The 19,245-nt window shown below is 37.2% G+C and overlaps 1 protein-coding gene across 1 annotated transcript; it reads right to left on the minus strand.

Moving 5' to 3' along the window:
• Positions 1-979: 979 nt before the first annotated feature.
• Positions 980-1,843, minus strand: LOC106337773. The gene is made up of 2 exons (XM_013776899.1): positions 1,425-1,843; positions 980-1,292 (listed from the first exon to the last, which is right to left on the minus strand). Exons 1-2 carry the CDS (start codon positions 1,841-1,843, stop codon positions 980-982), a joined length of 732 nt encoding a protein of 243 aa, XP_013632353.1.
• Positions 1,844-19,245: the final 17,402 nt, after the last annotated feature.

Raw genomic sequence — 19,245 nt, forward strand, 5'->3', positions numbered from 1 at the left:
TCTGTTTTATTTTTTGTTTTTTGTTTTTATTTTTATTATCAAAATTTTGAGCTTTGATTTTAATTATAGATTTGATTATTTTATTAGATGATAGAAACATTTTTTATTTTTGTTCTTTTATTTAAACTTATAATATTTTTAAATAAAAGAATGTGTTGACAACAAGACTCTAAAATTCATATAATATGATCCCAAAATAAAGAATTATGTTTTTTGGTATAAAACCGAATAAACCGAAAACTGACGGTATATAAACCGAACCGAACCGAAGTAAATATGGATTTAGAATGGTAGTTATATTTTACTAACCGAAATACCGAAAAACCGAAAAAACCGAACCGAAACCGATATCCGGATTGAACACCCCTACCCCAATTAGACAAGCATCCGTAAGTTCTCCACGTGCTTGAGCGATCCTTCCTGAGACACGTCACTTGGACACGCGTCCTACATGCGTTGAACGGCAAACTCCGGCCGCACTGCAGATTGTCACCACCGTAGATCACCCGACGTCGCCTCTCAAGCTCTGTCTCTCCACTGCCATATCCCAATCAAGCAGAGATGCTCAAAATTGGGTATTCCGATACCAAATGCAAAACCCTCCACCTTAGCCGTGGATAACTGAGAAAAGTAACCTTGATTCACCATAATTAAGTCCAGGGAAGCTTAAATCAAGTAGAAGAAAATCCTTTGCCAGACCGTTGAAGAATAGCGCCAGTTTTTTTTTTTTTTTTTTTTTGAAAAAAAGGCTTTCATATTAAACAACAAAAAAAAATAAAATAATACAAACCCATAGGTTTAAGTTTGTTATTGGCCAAGCCCAATCATAAAGAAAACACATATCATCAGAACTACAAATCCAGTAAACAGAGAGGCCCAGTGATGAGAAGAAGAGAGTTGGATGGTTACGATTGAGCGATGTAGTGTCGAGAAAGAACAGAGTTGAGGCGAACGCAATATGTCTTCTTCCCTTTTCTTTTTACAAGTGGAGAAACCACAGTTGAGTCATCGCCGATGATGCCCTTGGATTTGCATGTCGAAAGCTCTGCAGCCTCTTCCTAATCTGCCTGTCTATCGTTGAGAAGACAGTCTCTGGAGTTTTGAAGAGTTGTTGGTGCAGTCTTGTGTTACGCTCAGTCCAGATCCAGTAAACGGTAGCCTGAAACGCCAGTAGAGTTACTCGGCGAGAGTCTCGATCCCTCAGTAGTCTTTGAAGTTGAAGGATAATATCTTCCCACACGGTGAGAGGTTGGAGCTGACAACAATGAGCTATCCTTCTCCAAACATCGGCGCTAAATCCACACTAAAAAAACAGGTGATTCCTAGACTCTGGATGAGTATTACATAGTAAGCAGAGAGGATCCACATTTAATCCCCATCTATTGAGTCGATCTCTTGTAGGGCAACGATCCAACATGACTAACCAAGAGAGGAAGCTATGCCTCGGGATTCCATAGGAGATCCAGATTACTTTAGCCCATGGTACCATTTGTTGAACACCTTTCAGGTAATCATACATCTCGCCTGTCTTATATCTCATCCGTGTTTTTCCCTCTATCATCCATTCATAGTGATCCTCCTGATCTGAAAGAGTTACCGTTGTTAAATGAATCTGCAGAGCAAGCTGAGCATCAGTCCTAGCGAACGGCAAATTCCAGGATCCTCCAATAAAGAGAGACGCAACAGTTGCCATCTTCGGTATGCCTAGTCGGGAAGTTCCTGCATCTAGAGCCGTGTATAGCTTCCCAAGAGGAGTCCAGTTATCGAACCAAAACCGAGTACTTTGACCATTGCCTATTCGCCTTTTAAGCAATGGGTAAATCAACTCCCTAGCCTGTATCATCTTGTTCACTAACCAGGAATGTCTAGTACTAGTGCTTATTGTCCAGTAGTTAGTTTGAATTTTCTTCTTTCATGATTTGAAAAATCCATTAACTCCTCCTTCTTTCTGTCAGAGTTGCTTCGCTTTGCACTTATGGCTGAACTATTTGCGAAGACTGATTCTTCTAGCAAGAACTTAGAGTGATCGTTGAAAAAAGAACTAAACCCACCATCCATCGGAATAAAATTGAGAACGGAGTGGAAGGAAAGATACAAGAACTTTATTTAGTTTAAACCCAAATCAGAATAAGATATAGAATGAAAAGCAGTTCTGATTTGAGTAAAAACATAACACACCAAAAAAGATCGCCTAACGAAGATTTATCGCAACGCGAAACAGAGAATCGATCCGTAGATCAAAAGTATAAACAGACAAAAACAAAAGGAAAACATATGGTAACCGGCGGCTGAATAGCCACCGGCCACCGACAGACAACTTTGATGAAGCGGCTCTTGTAGAGAGAAGTTAGAGCAAATAAAGAGAAAAAAAAGTTTCTTGGCAATCCTATCTTTCCAATTTGTTTCTGTCGGTTTCCTTGCTCTTTTTAGTCTTAACTTCTATACTTTTTCATTTTTCTTATTTTGTAATTTCCTCTTTTTTTTTTGTTATTGTAGCCCATCAACGTATATAAACCAAAATAATATTTATTTTTTCCTCAAATGTACCGGTAGAGAAATTATAAAATAACCTTAGCCTAGTAGAGAATTTCAATTTGGATGTTGCCCTTTTCTGGCATTTGGTTAATTGTTAAAATAAATATGTATCTAACTTTATACTGTAATTTTAGTCTGATATTTTTAATCTAATGTTTCTTAAATTGTATCCAACTCATAGTTATGTGGCTGAGATAAGTTAGATCTTACATTTTGTAAGTTTAAAATTGTGACCCGTTTTTTTCTAAGATGGTTCAGACCTAAGATTATTCTTTGTACTATTTTTATTCATCTGTGATATTTACAATTTAGCAAAAAAAAATTTGTATATAACTCTTTTCTGGCATTTGGTTAATTATAGAGTTATTTTTGGGTGAACCAATAGAAAATTGTCATTTTAAATCTAATATCTTTTAATTAAGGAAACTAAATAACTTGGCAAATTATATTATCTTTTCAAAATAAATTTAAAAATAAATAAAAATAATATATAAAAAACGAATTAAAAAAAAATAATGTTGTCAACAAAACACTAAACCCTAAACTCTAATACTAAACCCTAAACTCAAATCTTAAACCCTAAATCCTTGGGTAAACCCCTAAACCCTTGGAAAAATACTAAACATGTTGTCAACAAAACTCTAAACCCTAAACTCTAATCCTAAACCCTAAACCCTTGGGAAAACCTTAAACAAAAAGAATTAAAATAATAATATTGTACCTTTAAGAATCTCATTTTTGGAGCTTGGCTGATGAAATTGCTGTAAGAGCATGATTATTGCGGGGTTCTTAGGGTGAGGTTCTTAACGAAATATAAGAACCCGTCTCTTAATTTTTAACTAAAAAAGTTAAGAACCGGCTCTTAAATATCCCGTCTTATATTCCGCTAAGGACTTCATCCTAAGAATTCCCCGATAATCATGCTACATAACCGTAAAGCTGTTAAGTTGAAAGTTTAACTGTTCAAGCGATTGGCCGGTTTTGAATTTGGTATTTTTGTCCACCATTACCCGGTTACTGCATCATAACTATCCTTTTCTCTAATCTCATATTGCTAGTTGCAATTATAAGATATGATCTTGAGCAGGCAACTGTTTTGATCCCGAAAAAAGGCAGCAACATAAAGACATTATATGACATTTGCAAAAGATAGATGTCTACAACAAGAATTTGTAAGAACATATATTAGTAAAAGCATTTGAAATTTGTTCCTAATCTCGTAGAGTATTTGAATCAATGTATTCAACTGATATATATGTATTGGCTTCAGGTCCCTCGAATGGCTAGATCCGAATGTGTTATTCAGCTAATATCATTCTAATCCTAAAGCCCATACTGGGGCACACCTTCCAATGTCCAAGTTTCAATATAAAATGCAGTTATATATGATCAGTTTATCTGTTTATAGTGACGTAGTTTCCGGCCACGTCCAAGTAGCTTCCTGATTTAATCAACGACCAGTGCTAACACCCTCTTTTGTCCGTTTTCTCCTAAAAACTTCAATATCGTATTACCTCTTCCCATATATCGGATGCGATGGTTTGGAATATCAATGTCATTAATTTTCTTTTTCTAGTAATTTGGTTTTGGCGTGGAAGTTGACCTAAATGAGTTAGATATGTGTATCTAATAAAAATGCATTCATATAATTAACCAAATGCCAGAAAAGAGTTAGATACAATTTTTTTTTTGCTAAATTGTAAATATCATAGATGAATAAAAAATAGTGCAAAGAATAATTTTAGGTCTGAACCATCTTAGAAAAAAAAAACGGGTCACAATTTTAAACTTACAAAATGTAAGATCTAACTTATCTCAGCCACATGACTATGAGTTGAATACAATTTTAGAAACATTAGATTAAAAATATCAGACTAAAATTACAGTATAAAGTTAGATACAAATTTATTTTAACAATTAACCAAATGCCAGAAAAGGGCAACATCCAAATTGAAATTCTCTACTAGGCTAAGGTTATTTTATAATTTCTCTACCGGTACATTTGAGGAAAAAATAAATATTATTTTAGTTTATATACGTGGATGGGCTACAATAACAAAAAAAGAGGAAATTACAAAATAAGAAAAATGAAAAAGTATAGAAGTTAAGACTAAAAAAAGCAAGGAAACCGACAGAAACAAATTGGAAAGATAGGATTGCCAAGTAACTTTTTTCTCTATTTATTTGCTCTAACTTCTCTCTACAAGAGCCTCTTCATCAAAGTTGTCTGTCGGTGGCCGGTGGCTCTTCAGCCGCCTGTTACCATATGTTTTCCTTTTGTTTTTATCTGTTTATACTTTTGATCTACGGATCGATTCTCTGTCTCGTGTTGCGATAAATCTTCGTTAGGCTATCTTTTGTGGTGTGTTATGTTTTTACTCAAATCAGAACTGCTTTTCACTCTATATCTTATTCTGATTTGGGTTTAAACTAAATAAAGTTTTTGTATCTTGCCTTCCACTTCGTTCTCAATTTTATTCCGATGGATGGTGGGTTTAGTTCTTTTTTCAACGTTCACTCTGAGTTCTTGCTAGGAAAATCAGTCTTCGCAAATAGTTCAGCCATAAGTGCAAAGCGAAGCAACTCTGACAGAAAGAGGGAGGAGTTAATGGATTTTTCAAATCATGAAAGAAGAAAATTCAAAAGAACTGGCGCTATTCTTCAGCGGTCTGGCAAAGGATTTTCTTCTACTTGATTTAAGCTTCCCTAGACTTAATTATGGTGAAAATTATGGTGAATCAAGGTTACTTTTCTCAGTTATCCACGGTTAAGGTGGAGGGTTTTGCATTTGGTATCGGAATACCCAATTTTGAGCATCTCTGCTTGATTGGGATATGGCGACGTCGGGTGATCTACGGTGGGGACAATCTGCAGTGCGGCCGGAGTTTGCCGTTCAACGCATGTAGGACGCGTGTCTTAGGAAGGATCGCTCAAGCACGTGGAGAACTTCCGGATGCTTATCTAATTGGGGTTTGTAATGGATTATTTAGTGGGCTTCTCTTCCATGTAAAATCTGATACTAAATGTAATAATTGCCCAATGGGCTAGATCAATGAAACCAGTTGACAAAAAAAAATAAAAAAAAGATAGGATTGCCAAGTCGCATGAAATATGCGGAATCCGTTCAAAGCAAGATAGGGTTTATCTATGGACAGAACTTAGGTTCACCAAAAACTAAAAATGCTAATTTTAATGACGCTAACGTTTTCAGCTAAATTTTAAATTCTAAACTCTATACCCTAAAAACTAAACCCAAATTCAAACCCCTAAACCCAAACCATATATCCTAAACCCTAATCCTAAACCCTAAACCATAATTATATACCATAAACCCAAAAACTAGACTATAAACCTAAACTCTATATCCTAAACCCAAGCCCAAACCGTAAACTCTAAACCCTAATCCTATATCCTAAACCCTAATGCTAAACCCTAAACCCAAATTATATACCTTAAACCCAAAAAATAGACTATAAACCTAAACCCTATACCCTAAACCCAAGTCTTAGACTCTAAACCCAAACCGTAAACCGTAACCCAAACTCTATAGCATCTAAGTTTGGGGTTTGAGTTTAGGGTTTACCATTTGGTTTGTAAGTTTAGGATTTGGGTTTAGGGTATATGTTTTGGATTTAGGATTTACGGTTTGGGTTTAGGATTTACCGTTTGGACTTATAGTTAATGTTTTGGGTTTATGATATATAATTTGGGTTCAAGGTTAACGGTTTGTGTTTATGGTCTAGGACTTGGGTTTAGGATATAGAGTTTAGGTTTATAGTCTAGTTTTTGGGTTCAGGGTATATAATTTGGGTTCAAGGTTAACGGTTTGTGTTTATGGTCTAGGACTTGGGTTTAGGATATAGAGTTTAGGTTTAGGGGTTTGGATTTGAGTTTAGAATTTAGGGTATAGGGTTTATAATTTAAGATTTAGGGTTTATGATTTAGCTTGAAGCGTTAGCGTAGCGTTTTTATTTTTTGTAGCTATTTTTTATTTAATTTAATATTTTTTAATTAATAATCTATGTGTTATTTTGATAGGTCATAAAATGTGGGGTTAATTTAAATGTTATATCCTTTATCTATTTCCCTCGGGATACATAACGATTTGTTTTCTTTTTGTTTTGAAACTTTTTTCCACGTTAAAGATGTAATATTAAAAAATTCACCGACTTGTACAAAACATCAAACACTTATTGACAAAAAAATCCCAAGATACCACGTAGATAAAATTAAGCGAACCAGAAGGTTTTGGGTTTATTTCAGTCACTAATATCAGATTTATCGAGCCCTAGCAATATGCCTTAGTAATGGCTTGTGCAAGTAGTGCATCTATCTTATATATTAGACTTTGGGATATCCATAAAATGTAAGGTAACGAAAAACGAAAGAGCTCTTTCTTTTTCGATTTTGGAACTAGCTTAAACATCACCACTAAATAGTCCATTATTTTCTATAAAAAATAGTTTGTATATAAAATAGCAGGCGTAACTGACACCCAAAATTGAACTCAAGAGTGAAGGATTGACTCTTATATATTGCCAAAGATTAAAATTGTGTCTGATGTGAAACATCTAATAATTTGGTAATGACTATCAATAGTTGCAGACGTTATGCTACAGTCGATCTACATTTTGCAAGTTTATTGATGAAACGTGTGAGGTTGGTACAATGACACGTTTGGAATAATTGTGCATGTATAGAAATCTCTCGGAGACTATATACAACGTAAGAAATTCGTGTTCTTTCTTAATTTCACCCACACTGCCTACAAAATCGGATGAAGTCTGGGACTACTACGTAACTGATTAGTTATATATATATGTGAACAAGATCTCAGGCCATACTTACATGGACCGGGACATATATCTGGCTGCATTCAATTAGGAACAGTATCATAACTTTGTGAAGCCCTTCGTTGTTCGCACCAATACACATCGGATTTATTTATCTAGAATTAGATCGAAAGACAGCGACAATAATGGATGTGATTTGGTTCTGCCATATTTACTCGTACGTGTCAATCATAATTATCTAAGTTTCAAGAAAAAAATAAGGCCAGCTAAGGAAAATATACACATACAACACAAATAATTTTTCAGTAAAATATATTTTAAATACTATATTTTAAAATTCATCTATGTTTGTATATTCTCATAAAATAATAGCTTTATTAAGAAATTAGTATATAAGAGCAAGTCCAACAATGATTCTTAGTTGGAGTCTTTGGAAAAAAAATTATTATAAAACTATATGGGGTCCACGATTTTTAGGTTTTTGTGCAAGTTGGTGCTCTTAAATTTCTGTGTTAAGGATTTAATTCGGTGGAGTCTGTTAACTATTCGCGGGTCCACTGTCATGTGCCGGTCCGCGATTGGTTAGATTTTTTTTTTGTTTTTTAAATCCGAAAAAAAATAGTTAAAAAAATAGATCATAAAGTTTTATGTTTAGATAATGTATTGCAGTCTAATTTCTTCTTATTAGTTTGGTCATTTAATATTTTTAATAGTTACATAAAAATATAATTTGTAAATTAAATAATAGAAAATGGTAAAAAATAATAAACTAACAAAAAATTATATGTTATTTTTAGCTGTGAATAAATTAAATATGTAAAATATATTTTTATTATTTTATTTATTTCTTTATTCAATTCTGAATTTTAATGAACAATAAAATAGATTATCAAACTTCATAAAATAATAGTTCGTGCTAAAATAATTAGATAGTTCATGATTAGAAAGTACTTATCCAAATTGCAATAATCTAAAAGAAGAATGACCTAAAATGTAAAAAAAAAAAATACATGAATGACACATGTCGCAAAATTCCTCTGCCACTTGTCAGAAGAAGGGAAAAAACCAACTTTATATATATATATATATATATATATATATATATATATAGATGTGAATTAACTCTTTTTTTCTCTCATTTTTTATTATGATGTTTTTAAAAATCTGCGATAAAGATGCTTTAATGATTGGCTTGAAAAGTTTGGGGCCTGATTAATGAATGATTTATGCACAAATTAAAAAGTTTGGGGCAAAAGTTTCGTGGGTTTAAAAGTTTTGTGGGGTTTGCTTCTTTGTATGGGAATTTGGTGTTCTTGGCTTTGATTGCATTTTTTTCCCCATCTAAAAATATTCATCATAGTGAAATACCACGTTCAATACATAAGCTGGCGGATATCATGAGATCCACAGAAACAAAAAACTCAAAGAAAAGGCAACTTAAACCCAAAGGAAAGGCAACTAAAACCCACGCCGGGGCAACTTACAAACACAAGACAATGACGGATTAGAACCTAAAAACCGCAACTCAAACCCATCAAACAATAAACATCTAAACCCAAATAAAGGACAAATCAGTGTAAAGGACCTTCCAAGATAGCAAACACAGTGATCTGGATATATCGAAGTTGCCCTCGGCAAACCGACGATATCATCCACTTCAATAACCCAAGACACACAGTCTTCTCAACCCAGATCTATCGCTGCCGCCTATGGCCTGCCGAACGATACCATCCCCTACTAGAAACCAAGAACCAAGACTTCACAACCCGACAAGCAAGACCGCTTCAAGATCCACACAACTTTCGGATACAGTTGGGACGCACTCTCTAACGTCCACTTTACACCTAGATAGAAGTCCACCATACACCTCCACACAAATAAGCCTCATCGATCGATTCCAATAATAGAAGAATTCATTAGCAAAGCACATCGACGAGAAATCACTGCACCCACTATGGGTAAACCCACAAAAGCCAAGATAAACCTACAACTCCATTTCTTTAATCACCAAAGGCAAGATAACTCCAAAAGACCACAACATTTGTCGCCAAATTAATCAGAATTAAAGGCTCGGACCAACACTTCAAACACCCAAAGCGGTATCCTGCTTTCGAGTAGACCATCTCTTCTGGGACTCAATGTCCTGCTCCTTAGTCAAAAATACGGAGACACCTTACGAACTGATAAAAAGCGGGCTTCGGCGGGAACAACGAGACCAGTTCAGCACATAAAGATTCCAATGGCGAAGGCAGGTAACACCGACGAAGCTGATTCCCCACCGCGTGCTACCTGCAAAGACGAAGCCATTTTCCACCACTCATCACAAAACTCTTCCAACCGTCTTACCGTCACTTGGAAAAGGTGGAACCGAAGGTGGGGAAACTCCCCACTGAGTCACGCGCCCCGCCGTAAAGGAAGCCGCTGGAGACCTAAAAAGTAAAAACTAGATCTGATGCTCCACTTAACCCTAAATGCCGACCTTCCTCATGACTACCTCTTTAACATCTCACCACTCCTCCAAGACTATCTTATTCCGTCACTTTGAACCGCTAGGTTCTCCGGTGAAAGTAATAGCCAGTTCAGAACAACAAGTATTTCGACATTGAAGGAAAATAGAAGAAGAGGAAGGCAAAGAAAAAAGAAGAAAGGGATGGACGGAGGCCCTCAGGCACCGGCTCGAGACCAGGCCGGAGAAGGATTGTCGAAGCTTTTGCGAGGTTTGGATCTCCCTCTTTCTTTTCAGACCGTTTCTCTTCTTGACCAATCCTATTGGCTTTGATTGCATAAATGATGCATATTCTTATTGTATTTGTTATTCAATTTTGTTGGTGAAACCGGATAAGTCTAGCTACCACAATGTCTTGCCACAATACCGATACGGACCTTCGACTCTCGAAGTCAAATAACGGGCATAGTAAGTAATGGGCTATGTAGTTGAGCTAAGAATTATGGGCCGAAGCAATGATGTTTCATGCGAATATGCTTTTGGAAACGTTAAACACAGGGGGGGAGAGGAATCTTTGATAAAAAAGAAAGCACAAACCATTATCAAGCTTAAGCCGATTGAATATATGAAGATTTTGGGAAAAAAAAAATTTAATAAACCAGACATTTAATTTACTAAACATTTTTGTGCATAGTTTGGAGGATACATTAACAACATGTATAATCTGTTCATTGTTTGAGCTCTGTGGATTGGTCTGAGCTACGTGCATTGTTCCTTTGTTATTCTTATCAATGTAAGTTACTTTATCTTCAAAAAACATGTATAATATGTGATGTTCAATCCTAAGCATTTTTTTGTAACGTTCAGTCATAAGCATATTGTACATTTTTAAGTTGTAGATTATTATACTTTCGTGCAAACTTGTGGCTATTAAATGATATGGACCAGGACTCGTGGTACATGTAATGGTCAGAAGAGTTGATGAGCTCTTGATATGAAGAACAAATTATTAGCCACAAACAATAGAAATATATGGGTTCGTGCGTCTTGGACGATTCAATCTGAATAGTCTTTGTGGAATTTTCATTACCAAATGTTATAATTAGATAAGTGCACTGAATACAACATAAAAGTTATATTTCCTCAAAAATCTATTATTAAAATATATGGACATCAATTATTTATAATGCAAAAACCAACAAATTAAACAACAATTAAATTGTCAACATTCAAAATTTAAAACTAATATTTTATAAATATCCAAGTCGCATATAAATTTCAATTTTTTAAATATTGTAAATAAATTTATAATAAATAAAATTAATTGATCAAAAATTATCTAAACCATTTGAATTTGAATTGATTAAGTCGCATATAAATTTGAATTGTTCAACAAAACAAAAACACAAAAAAAATTATTAGATCAAAACTGTGTGAAAAGACAAAAGTGAATCAATAATTCACATAAAAATAAAACAACAAATTAAAACAACTTAAGAGCATACAATTTAAACGCAGCTTTTACTTAAACATTATATTGTGCCATAAACTATACAAAAATCTATTTTTTGGTCTACCTAAATCAGACTTTTTTGTGAGATGATCAAATCCTGTAATATTTTTTTTGTGTGTAACCACTAGTACATTTAAATTAACATAATCCCGTAATAATTTAGGAACCATAAAATAACAAAAAAAAAAAACTTAAACTTGATATGGACTTTTCAAGGGTTCAAGGTTCAAATCAATGTAATATTTTAGATGTCAATTCATTTCTAAGTATTTCAATTCAAAGAGAATTCAGGTTCATATGCATTCAATGTAATGAAATGATTAGATCAAACTAACAAGACTCTGACACAATAACCTAGCAACTTTCAAGCAAATAGATAAAGGAGGAGTCAAGGGTATAGGAATTTGATTTCAGATGACTAAGATTTAATCTAAAATGGCAAAATTTTAATCAACACATTTCCCTAAGTCTAGATAACAATTCTAAGCAAGTTCTTTGTCAAGACAAATGATCATTTACTTTCATTGATCAAACAACAAATGCCTTTGGTTTGTGTCAATCAAGCAATCATTAAGAACAGATCATTCAACTTTCCAAACTCCCCTAACATCAAATGCCTTTGGTAGGGTAAGCTAAGAGCATGTTGAGTTGGCTTAGACATTTCATCAAACACCTTCCGGGCAATGAAATGTCTAGCTTTCTAATCTAAAATGGCTAACTCTAGATTAACATTAAGATCACTCAATCAAGCAAAGAAACATATTAATCTACTCTAAACATTCTAGATCATCACTTAATCATCCTAATCATCCTAATCATCCTAACCCATGAATCCAAAGATGACTACTCACTCATTATCATGGTAGACACTAAATCATTAGTTGATCTAAGTCTAAACATGATTAATGATCAAAGCAATCACAAAAAATAATGATAAAGATTCGATCTTTCACCTAAAAGTGGCTTTTTGATTAGATAGAAAACAAGATAAATCTAAATTTGGGATTACAAGAGTATTTATATGATCCTTGGAAAACCTAATGACTTCCTTTAAAAAGTCTAAAATGCCTTTAAAAAGTCTAAAATGCCCTTAAAATGCCGTTAATCTTTTGGCAAGATTCAGTTCATCTCCTACGCAAATACATTGGAATGGGATCAAACATGTCTTTCGCTACCTTCAAGGAACGATTGGTTTAGGATTATTTTATCCTAAAAACACTAACGGAAAAATGGTTGGCTTTGCAGATGTAGGGTATTTATCTGATCTTCATAAAGCTCGATCACAAACAGGGCATGTATTCACAGTTGGAGGAAGTGCTATATCATGGCGCTCTCAGAAGCAAACACTAGTTACTACTTCTTCCAACCATGCTGAAACAATTTCTCTCCACGAAGCAAGTAGAGAGTGTGTTTGGCTTAGATCAATAAGTCAACACATCCATTCAAGTAGTGGAATACACATCAGTCCAAAACCAACCATCTTATACGAAGACAATGCAGCGTGCGTCGCCCAAATAAAAGAAGGATATATCAAAAGCGACAAAACCAAACATATACCACTGAAGTTCTTCTCATATACCCAAGAACTTGAGAAGAATAAAGAAATTGAAGTGAAGTATGTTCGATCATGTGACAATGCTGCAGACCTTTTTACGAAGTCACTACCCACTACGACATTCAGGAAACATGTTTACAACATTGGAATGCGTCATCAACAAAACCAGTAACGATCGTCTATTCGAGGGGGAGCTTCTACAATTATACTCTTTTTGCCTTACTATGGTTTTTCCCACAGGATTTTCTAAGAAAGGTTTTTAATGAGACAACAAGAGATGATACACATAAAACATTAATGATACTTGTTTCTAAGGGGAGTGTTACGAAATTCAGCAACACTTTCGTGTGAGAGTTGATATGGAGCCCATATCATTTAAAACTCACAGTAACAATTGTCGAAATCTTTTCTATATAAGAAATTGTATTGCGATCATTTTACGATGTCCCTTCTGAATATTTATAATATCTCCTTCTCTTTAGGTATACTTCTTCTTCTTTCGCTTTAGCGCAATTATTATTCTTCTACTTTCTATTATGTATATAACATTATTGAATATATATACAAAACGTGAATGAAACTATATATAATAGTTATAACAAAAAATAATTTATATACTGTTTGTAAAAAAAATCAGAATTTAAAATCCAAATTTAAAATCTTTTTCCTTACACTATTTGATTTATATACTAATAACTACCTAAATAATTACTACGAGCCCATAAACTTCAGCTTTCAAAACATCAAAGCGTTAATAACACTAATGGTCGATCAAAGCATTACGGAGATAAGCTATGAAAATATCAACATATATGAATTAGCTGGTCATTTTTATATCAACCTAATCAAACTGCGTCGCCTCCAAATTCCATTCATCATCATTATAGACAACATGAGAAAAATAAAATTAAAAACAAAAACAAACGACAAAACTCCATACGCAAAACAACACATCAACAACGTACCCGATTCCGCACTTGCACAGGAGCTATGTGTGACGCCCCGACCCGGCTTCCCTTACCGCCGGTTCGTCCTCAGTTCGCTTCCCTCGACCAAACTGGCCCTATCCGAATTATTCTCTTAACTTAGGATTTTTATCCAGTTTTCCTCTATGAGGTTCAGTTCAGTTCCCCAAGTTCATTAAATCTATCCAGCAACCTAGCAAATTACTAAGACTGACAATATAATAAACATGTACCTCACTGCCTCGGTGCTAGTTGTCCGCCAGTTCATCCATACGCTTCATCCTTGTTGTCTTCATCCTTTCCCATTCGTTCTTATCCAGCCAGCTCGATCAGATACATAACCGAATCCCCTTGCTACTTAGTCACTCAGCCAACCATCCCCACGTGACTCAAGTAAACAAAGAGAGATGGCTTGGTCTCCAACCAGCCATCCAGAACAGACAGTACGCTAGACATGCTTAGCGCCATAGAACCAGTCCCTGATCACACCCAGATCAGTCAGTACATACTCGGCTCCACAGCCCCATAACCAGTCAGTAACACCAAGCCTCCATCCATTACAAGTCTCGGTCTAATCATGACCGATCCATCAACTCACGGCCCTATACCTTAGCCGGTACAGTCTTCTTCAGTACGTCACCAGTACCGATCGCCTCCCACCATTCGGTCAATCGGATCTCTTCAGTATCAAATCACTCCTAGGCTCGGATCTCCCGAATCCGTACTCAGTATCCGATCGGGATTGATCCGATCAGAACATTGAACCCAATAGATACGCTGTCTCCTGGCCCGCGACCACTGCATCTCGATCTTAACCACTGCAGGCTCTAGTATGCATCGCGATCCATCAGTAAACGGTAATGTCTGTACAGATTAAGCCGGCGGTCCCTTTCCCACGGCTTGCGCACCGTCCCATGGACTGTAACCACTGTATACCGCAGTAAGTATATCGCGAACCATCGTTCCATCTACAGTCTGTCTGACACGACTCAGACCACCCCGAAACACACCATCGCTCGGCTCTAGGATAGTCAGATCAGAATCCGAACGATCCTTTCCGGCGATCTCCGACTCGCTCCATCAGTTTTCTCCTCTCTCCCTCTGTTCTATTTTGTCTCCCAACCGTGTAGAGCAGAGATCCCCCCTTTCTGATCTGCGAAATCCCTTAATAAAATCAGACTGACGGTTTTCCTTCTCGGCATAACTGCCCTTAACCGCTCCCTAGCGGTTACACCAATCCTTAACCCTTGGAACTGTCCCAGTGCGCCTCCGATCAGTCAATAACTGCATTCGGCCGGTTTTACTTAACTTCCCAGCAGTTCCACAGCAGTTTCGAGTCCCTCTCCAACTGCCCGTAAGCCAACTGCTATATAACTGTCGTAGCAGTTCCACAACTCAACTGTCCTTGTCGGTTAGTATCCGGTAACCGCTCATGTAACCGTCCTGATAACTGCTTGGTAACTGTTCCAGTAACCATTCCCGCCTTTTTCCTTGGCTAATCAGTTCATGTTTAGCTCTGTATCTGTTCCCGCCAGAACGTATATTAATCAGTTCGTTGGCCAACTAACTACTCTCGAGAGACAAGTCCAACTGCTTTGTCTGAATCCGACCAACTTAGTCCGACAAGCTCAACTGCTATGTCCAGACCCACAGTAGAGTCTTAATCCGGCCAATACAATCCAGACGACATGTTGCACATGCCTTGTTCGTCTGATTAGTCCAACTAACACTCAACCTTGGACTGATCCAGCTCACACTGCGGGACGGCGATGCTACAAGTCTCCCCCACTTGGATTGAATTCATCCTCGAATTCTGCAGTTAATAGAACTTTGTTCTATCCAATCAGCATTGTTCCAACATAGAACACTCATGCCTTAACTCAGTTCTCATACTTTCGGTCATTCGACCATTACTGTTCTCAAGACTTTCTGGTCAAAATCCCACTCACAGATTCGATCTCAGCTATCGATTTACTCGATTCAGTGCCTTTCCACATACTTAGTCTCAGAAGACTTAGTTCAATTCACCAACTTAGTAGGCATAGTATTTCTTACTTCTGAGAACTCTCTTTGTGTTTGGACACACACTTTGGTGAGAACGCTAGACTCCCAATAGTGCTGACCAGTTTACCTCAATTCTCGAAGTGTTAAATCACTATCCTAGTTAAGTTTTTCCAGCTTAAGCCTTAACCGATCACAATCACTTATTGATTCAACTTTAGTCCTTCCGGAACTCAGTTCCAACCTGTCCCAGTCCAATCCTGACTTGACTGTTTGATTCTCGCACTCCAGTGTTCCTTAGCATGGTCTAACTTCGAGTACTAGGAACTTAATCTTTTCAGAACGCATGGATCTCATCTTGATCCTTACAGTTGTTTCCTCGAATCACTCCTTGATCATAACCAGTTCCCCGACCACCTATGATGATTGACATCAGCTTTTCTCAGATCTTTACTGACCTTTATTGACACCTCCGGATCATTCTTGATCTTTACAGACATTTCTTACCGGATCCTACACTTGATCCCTTGCACAATTTTCCTTTCGGATTCACGGTCCTTCACGGTTCACAACTCCAAAATGGCAAACTAATCTAGTTTCCACTGACTCACACGGTTATGTCTTGGAAACTCAGCGATTCCTAACGACTTCAGTTCATACAGAACATACCAAACAGACAGACGTCCTACAGACATGTGATGGCAACCTCTCACTAGTTCCCATCCATGGTTTCATCGCGATCGGAAACCCCCAGTAGTGAACTCCTTGAGTTCCAGTAACAGTACAGTTATGTCTTGGAAGGTACATCTCCCACAGACATCAGATTGGGTTTCCGCAGACTACAGTACAGACACGCGATGGCGAACTAATCTAGTTCCCACCGACGTGATAACAGTTACGTTCTGGCAACTCTATTTTCCCACAGACGTCAGGACATAACACGCGATGATAGACAGTCACGTCTTGGAAACTCATGGTTTCCATAGACGCCAGAACAGACATTATCAATACAGTTATGCCTTAGCAAACACACTCGGTTCCTAAGGACATATCATCATCACTAACACTAATGTTTCAGCATTCCCACTTGTCCAGTTAATCAGACACTTAGTTTGGTCTAGCATTATCATTCCAAATCATCGAGTAGCCGTTTTACTATCCAGCTAAGTCTTAATGAGCATCTCATCCATAAGCACCTAAACTAATATAGACTCTCACATGAAAGGAATTAATAATCTAAACTCAAATGATCGTCCCAAATCATCGAGCCGTCATCCAAAATCCAGCAAGCCTTAGCAAGCATCACAGCCCCTAAGTACCTTTTCTGATCTAGACGCTCATGATAGGAACCTATCATTTACTACTTTGGAAACTCTGACCACAACTCATCATCTATAGCATCGTGTACCTCCGAGTAGTTTCTTAATCACTTAACAAGTCTTTGGCAAGTACACCTGACTTCCAATCTCTTGTTCTGATAATCTCAACTCTCGGACCGCACAAACCTACTAAGACGATCAAGATTAGTCAACCTTGACAAATATTTTATCCAGTTCCTATATCCAGACTTGCCTACAATCACCACTTGCTAAGTGTAAGTCTTATTCAGATTTTTCAAAAAATCTTTTTATGAAACTTCCAGTTCCATTTTCCAGAACCAGCTTGTCCATTAACTTCTAGTTCCATTTTCCCGGACCATGTCCATTACCTTGAAAATATTAGAATCCGTCTTAAGCATCCCCAACAGACATTCCATTCGAATGTAAGTCTCCGTACTTCACATTCCAGCATCAGTGCCTTGGCCATTAGTCCTTAGGCTCTTCCATGGACGACTTGTCCAATTCAGTTTTCCGATTTCCTGACTCTTTCAGGTTATCTCTTAGCAATCCATCCATTTCCTTAACCTGTTCATTGAGATACTATCTCAATTCTCGGACCACCTGTCCAACTCAGTTCCCGTTTACAACATCCGGCTCATCCACTCGGCTATCATGCCTTGAAGGCCTTCCGTCTGAAGTCCCCCTTTCAGATCCAGTTACGGACGTCTTGTCCATACAGAATTAAACTCGTCAACTCCTTGGCTCTATATCCGACATCATTTTCCTTGACAGTTCATTGTCTTACTTTGACATTTTTGAATCATCTTTCGCTTTCTTGAACAGCTTGGTTCTTCTTGACTCCAGTCTGCTTAACCTTCCTTAAGCTTCTGAAATCTCTTAGTCAATCCTTCCCGTTTCTTCACTTCATAATCCGGATCCATTGACCTAAGTAAACCTCTCTGTTGTTTCCAACACTTAGAAAAATTTATTGGATAACTCTCTTGAGTAATCCAGAACACCTTAAACAATCCGATCATTCCCCAAATGATCTTAACTCAGACTTCATTCAACCAATCCAATCATTCATCAATGATCTTATCTCCGGTTTCTTTCCAGTTAAACTTCTAACTTACATTTGCCCATACAAATTGTAAGTCTGACTTGATCATTCCCAAGATCAAGTCTCTCGTCAGTTTTCCAATGCTCGTGCTTAGCATTTTACAAGTCCGTTCGGTCTAGACATATCTTGAATAATCCTTCCAACTCTGTCCTAGAACCGTAATCGCTCTGATACCACTTGTGACGCCCCGACCCGGCTTTCCTTACCGCCGGTTCATCCTCAGTTCTCTTCCCTCGACCAAACTGGCCCTATACGAATTATTCTCTTAACTTAGGATTTTTGTCCAGTTTTTTTCTATGAGGTTCAGTTCAGTTCCCCAAGTTTATTAAATCTATCCGGCAACTTAGCAAATTACTAAGACTGACAATATAATAAACATGTACCTCACTGCCTCGGTGCTAGTTGTCCGCCAGTTCATCCATACGCTTCATCCTTGTTGTCTTCATCCTTTCCGATTCGTTCTTATCCAGCCAGCTCGATCAGATACTTAACCGAATCCCCTTGCTACTTAGTCACTCAACCAACCATCCCCACGTGACCCAAGTAAACAAAGAGAGACGGCTTGGTCTCCAACCAGCCATCCAGAACAGACAGTAAGCTAGACATGCTTAGCGCCACAGAACCAGTCCCTGATCACACCCAGATCAGTCAGTACATACTCGGCTCCACAGCCCCATAACCAGTCAGTAACACCAAGCCTCCATCCATTACAAGTCTCGGTCTAATCATGACCGATCCATCAACACTCGGATCTATACCTTAGCTGGTACAGATGTTGAGACTCGATCCCGATTCTAGGTTATCTTCTTCAGTACGTCACCAGTACCGATCGCCTCCCACCATTCGGTCAATCGGATCTCTTCAGTATCAAATCACTCCTAGGCTCGGATCTCCCGAATCCGTACTCAGTATCCGATCGGGATTGATCCGATCAGAACATCGAACCCAACAGATACGCTGTCTCCAGGCCCGCGACCACTGCATCTCGATCTTAACCA

Source organism: Brassica oleracea, chromosome C1 (genome assembly GCF_000695525.1).
Source record: "Brassica oleracea var. oleracea cultivar TO1000 chromosome C1, BOL, whole genome shotgun sequence".
Taxonomy (NCBI): domain Eukaryota; kingdom Viridiplantae; phylum Streptophyta; class Magnoliopsida; order Brassicales; family Brassicaceae; genus Brassica; species Brassica oleracea.

Bases quoted from the DNA above. Each gene is read 5' to 3' on its own strand.
- LOC106337773 (XM_013776899.1), bottom strand. From the start codon at position 1,843: ATGATACAGGCTAGGGAGTTGATTTACCCATTGCTTAAAAGGCGAATA. The intron at 1,293-1,424 runs GTTAGTCATGTT...GTGTGGATTTAG, and splicing joins AGGCATAGCTTCCTCTCTTG to CGCCGATGTTTGGAGAAGGA.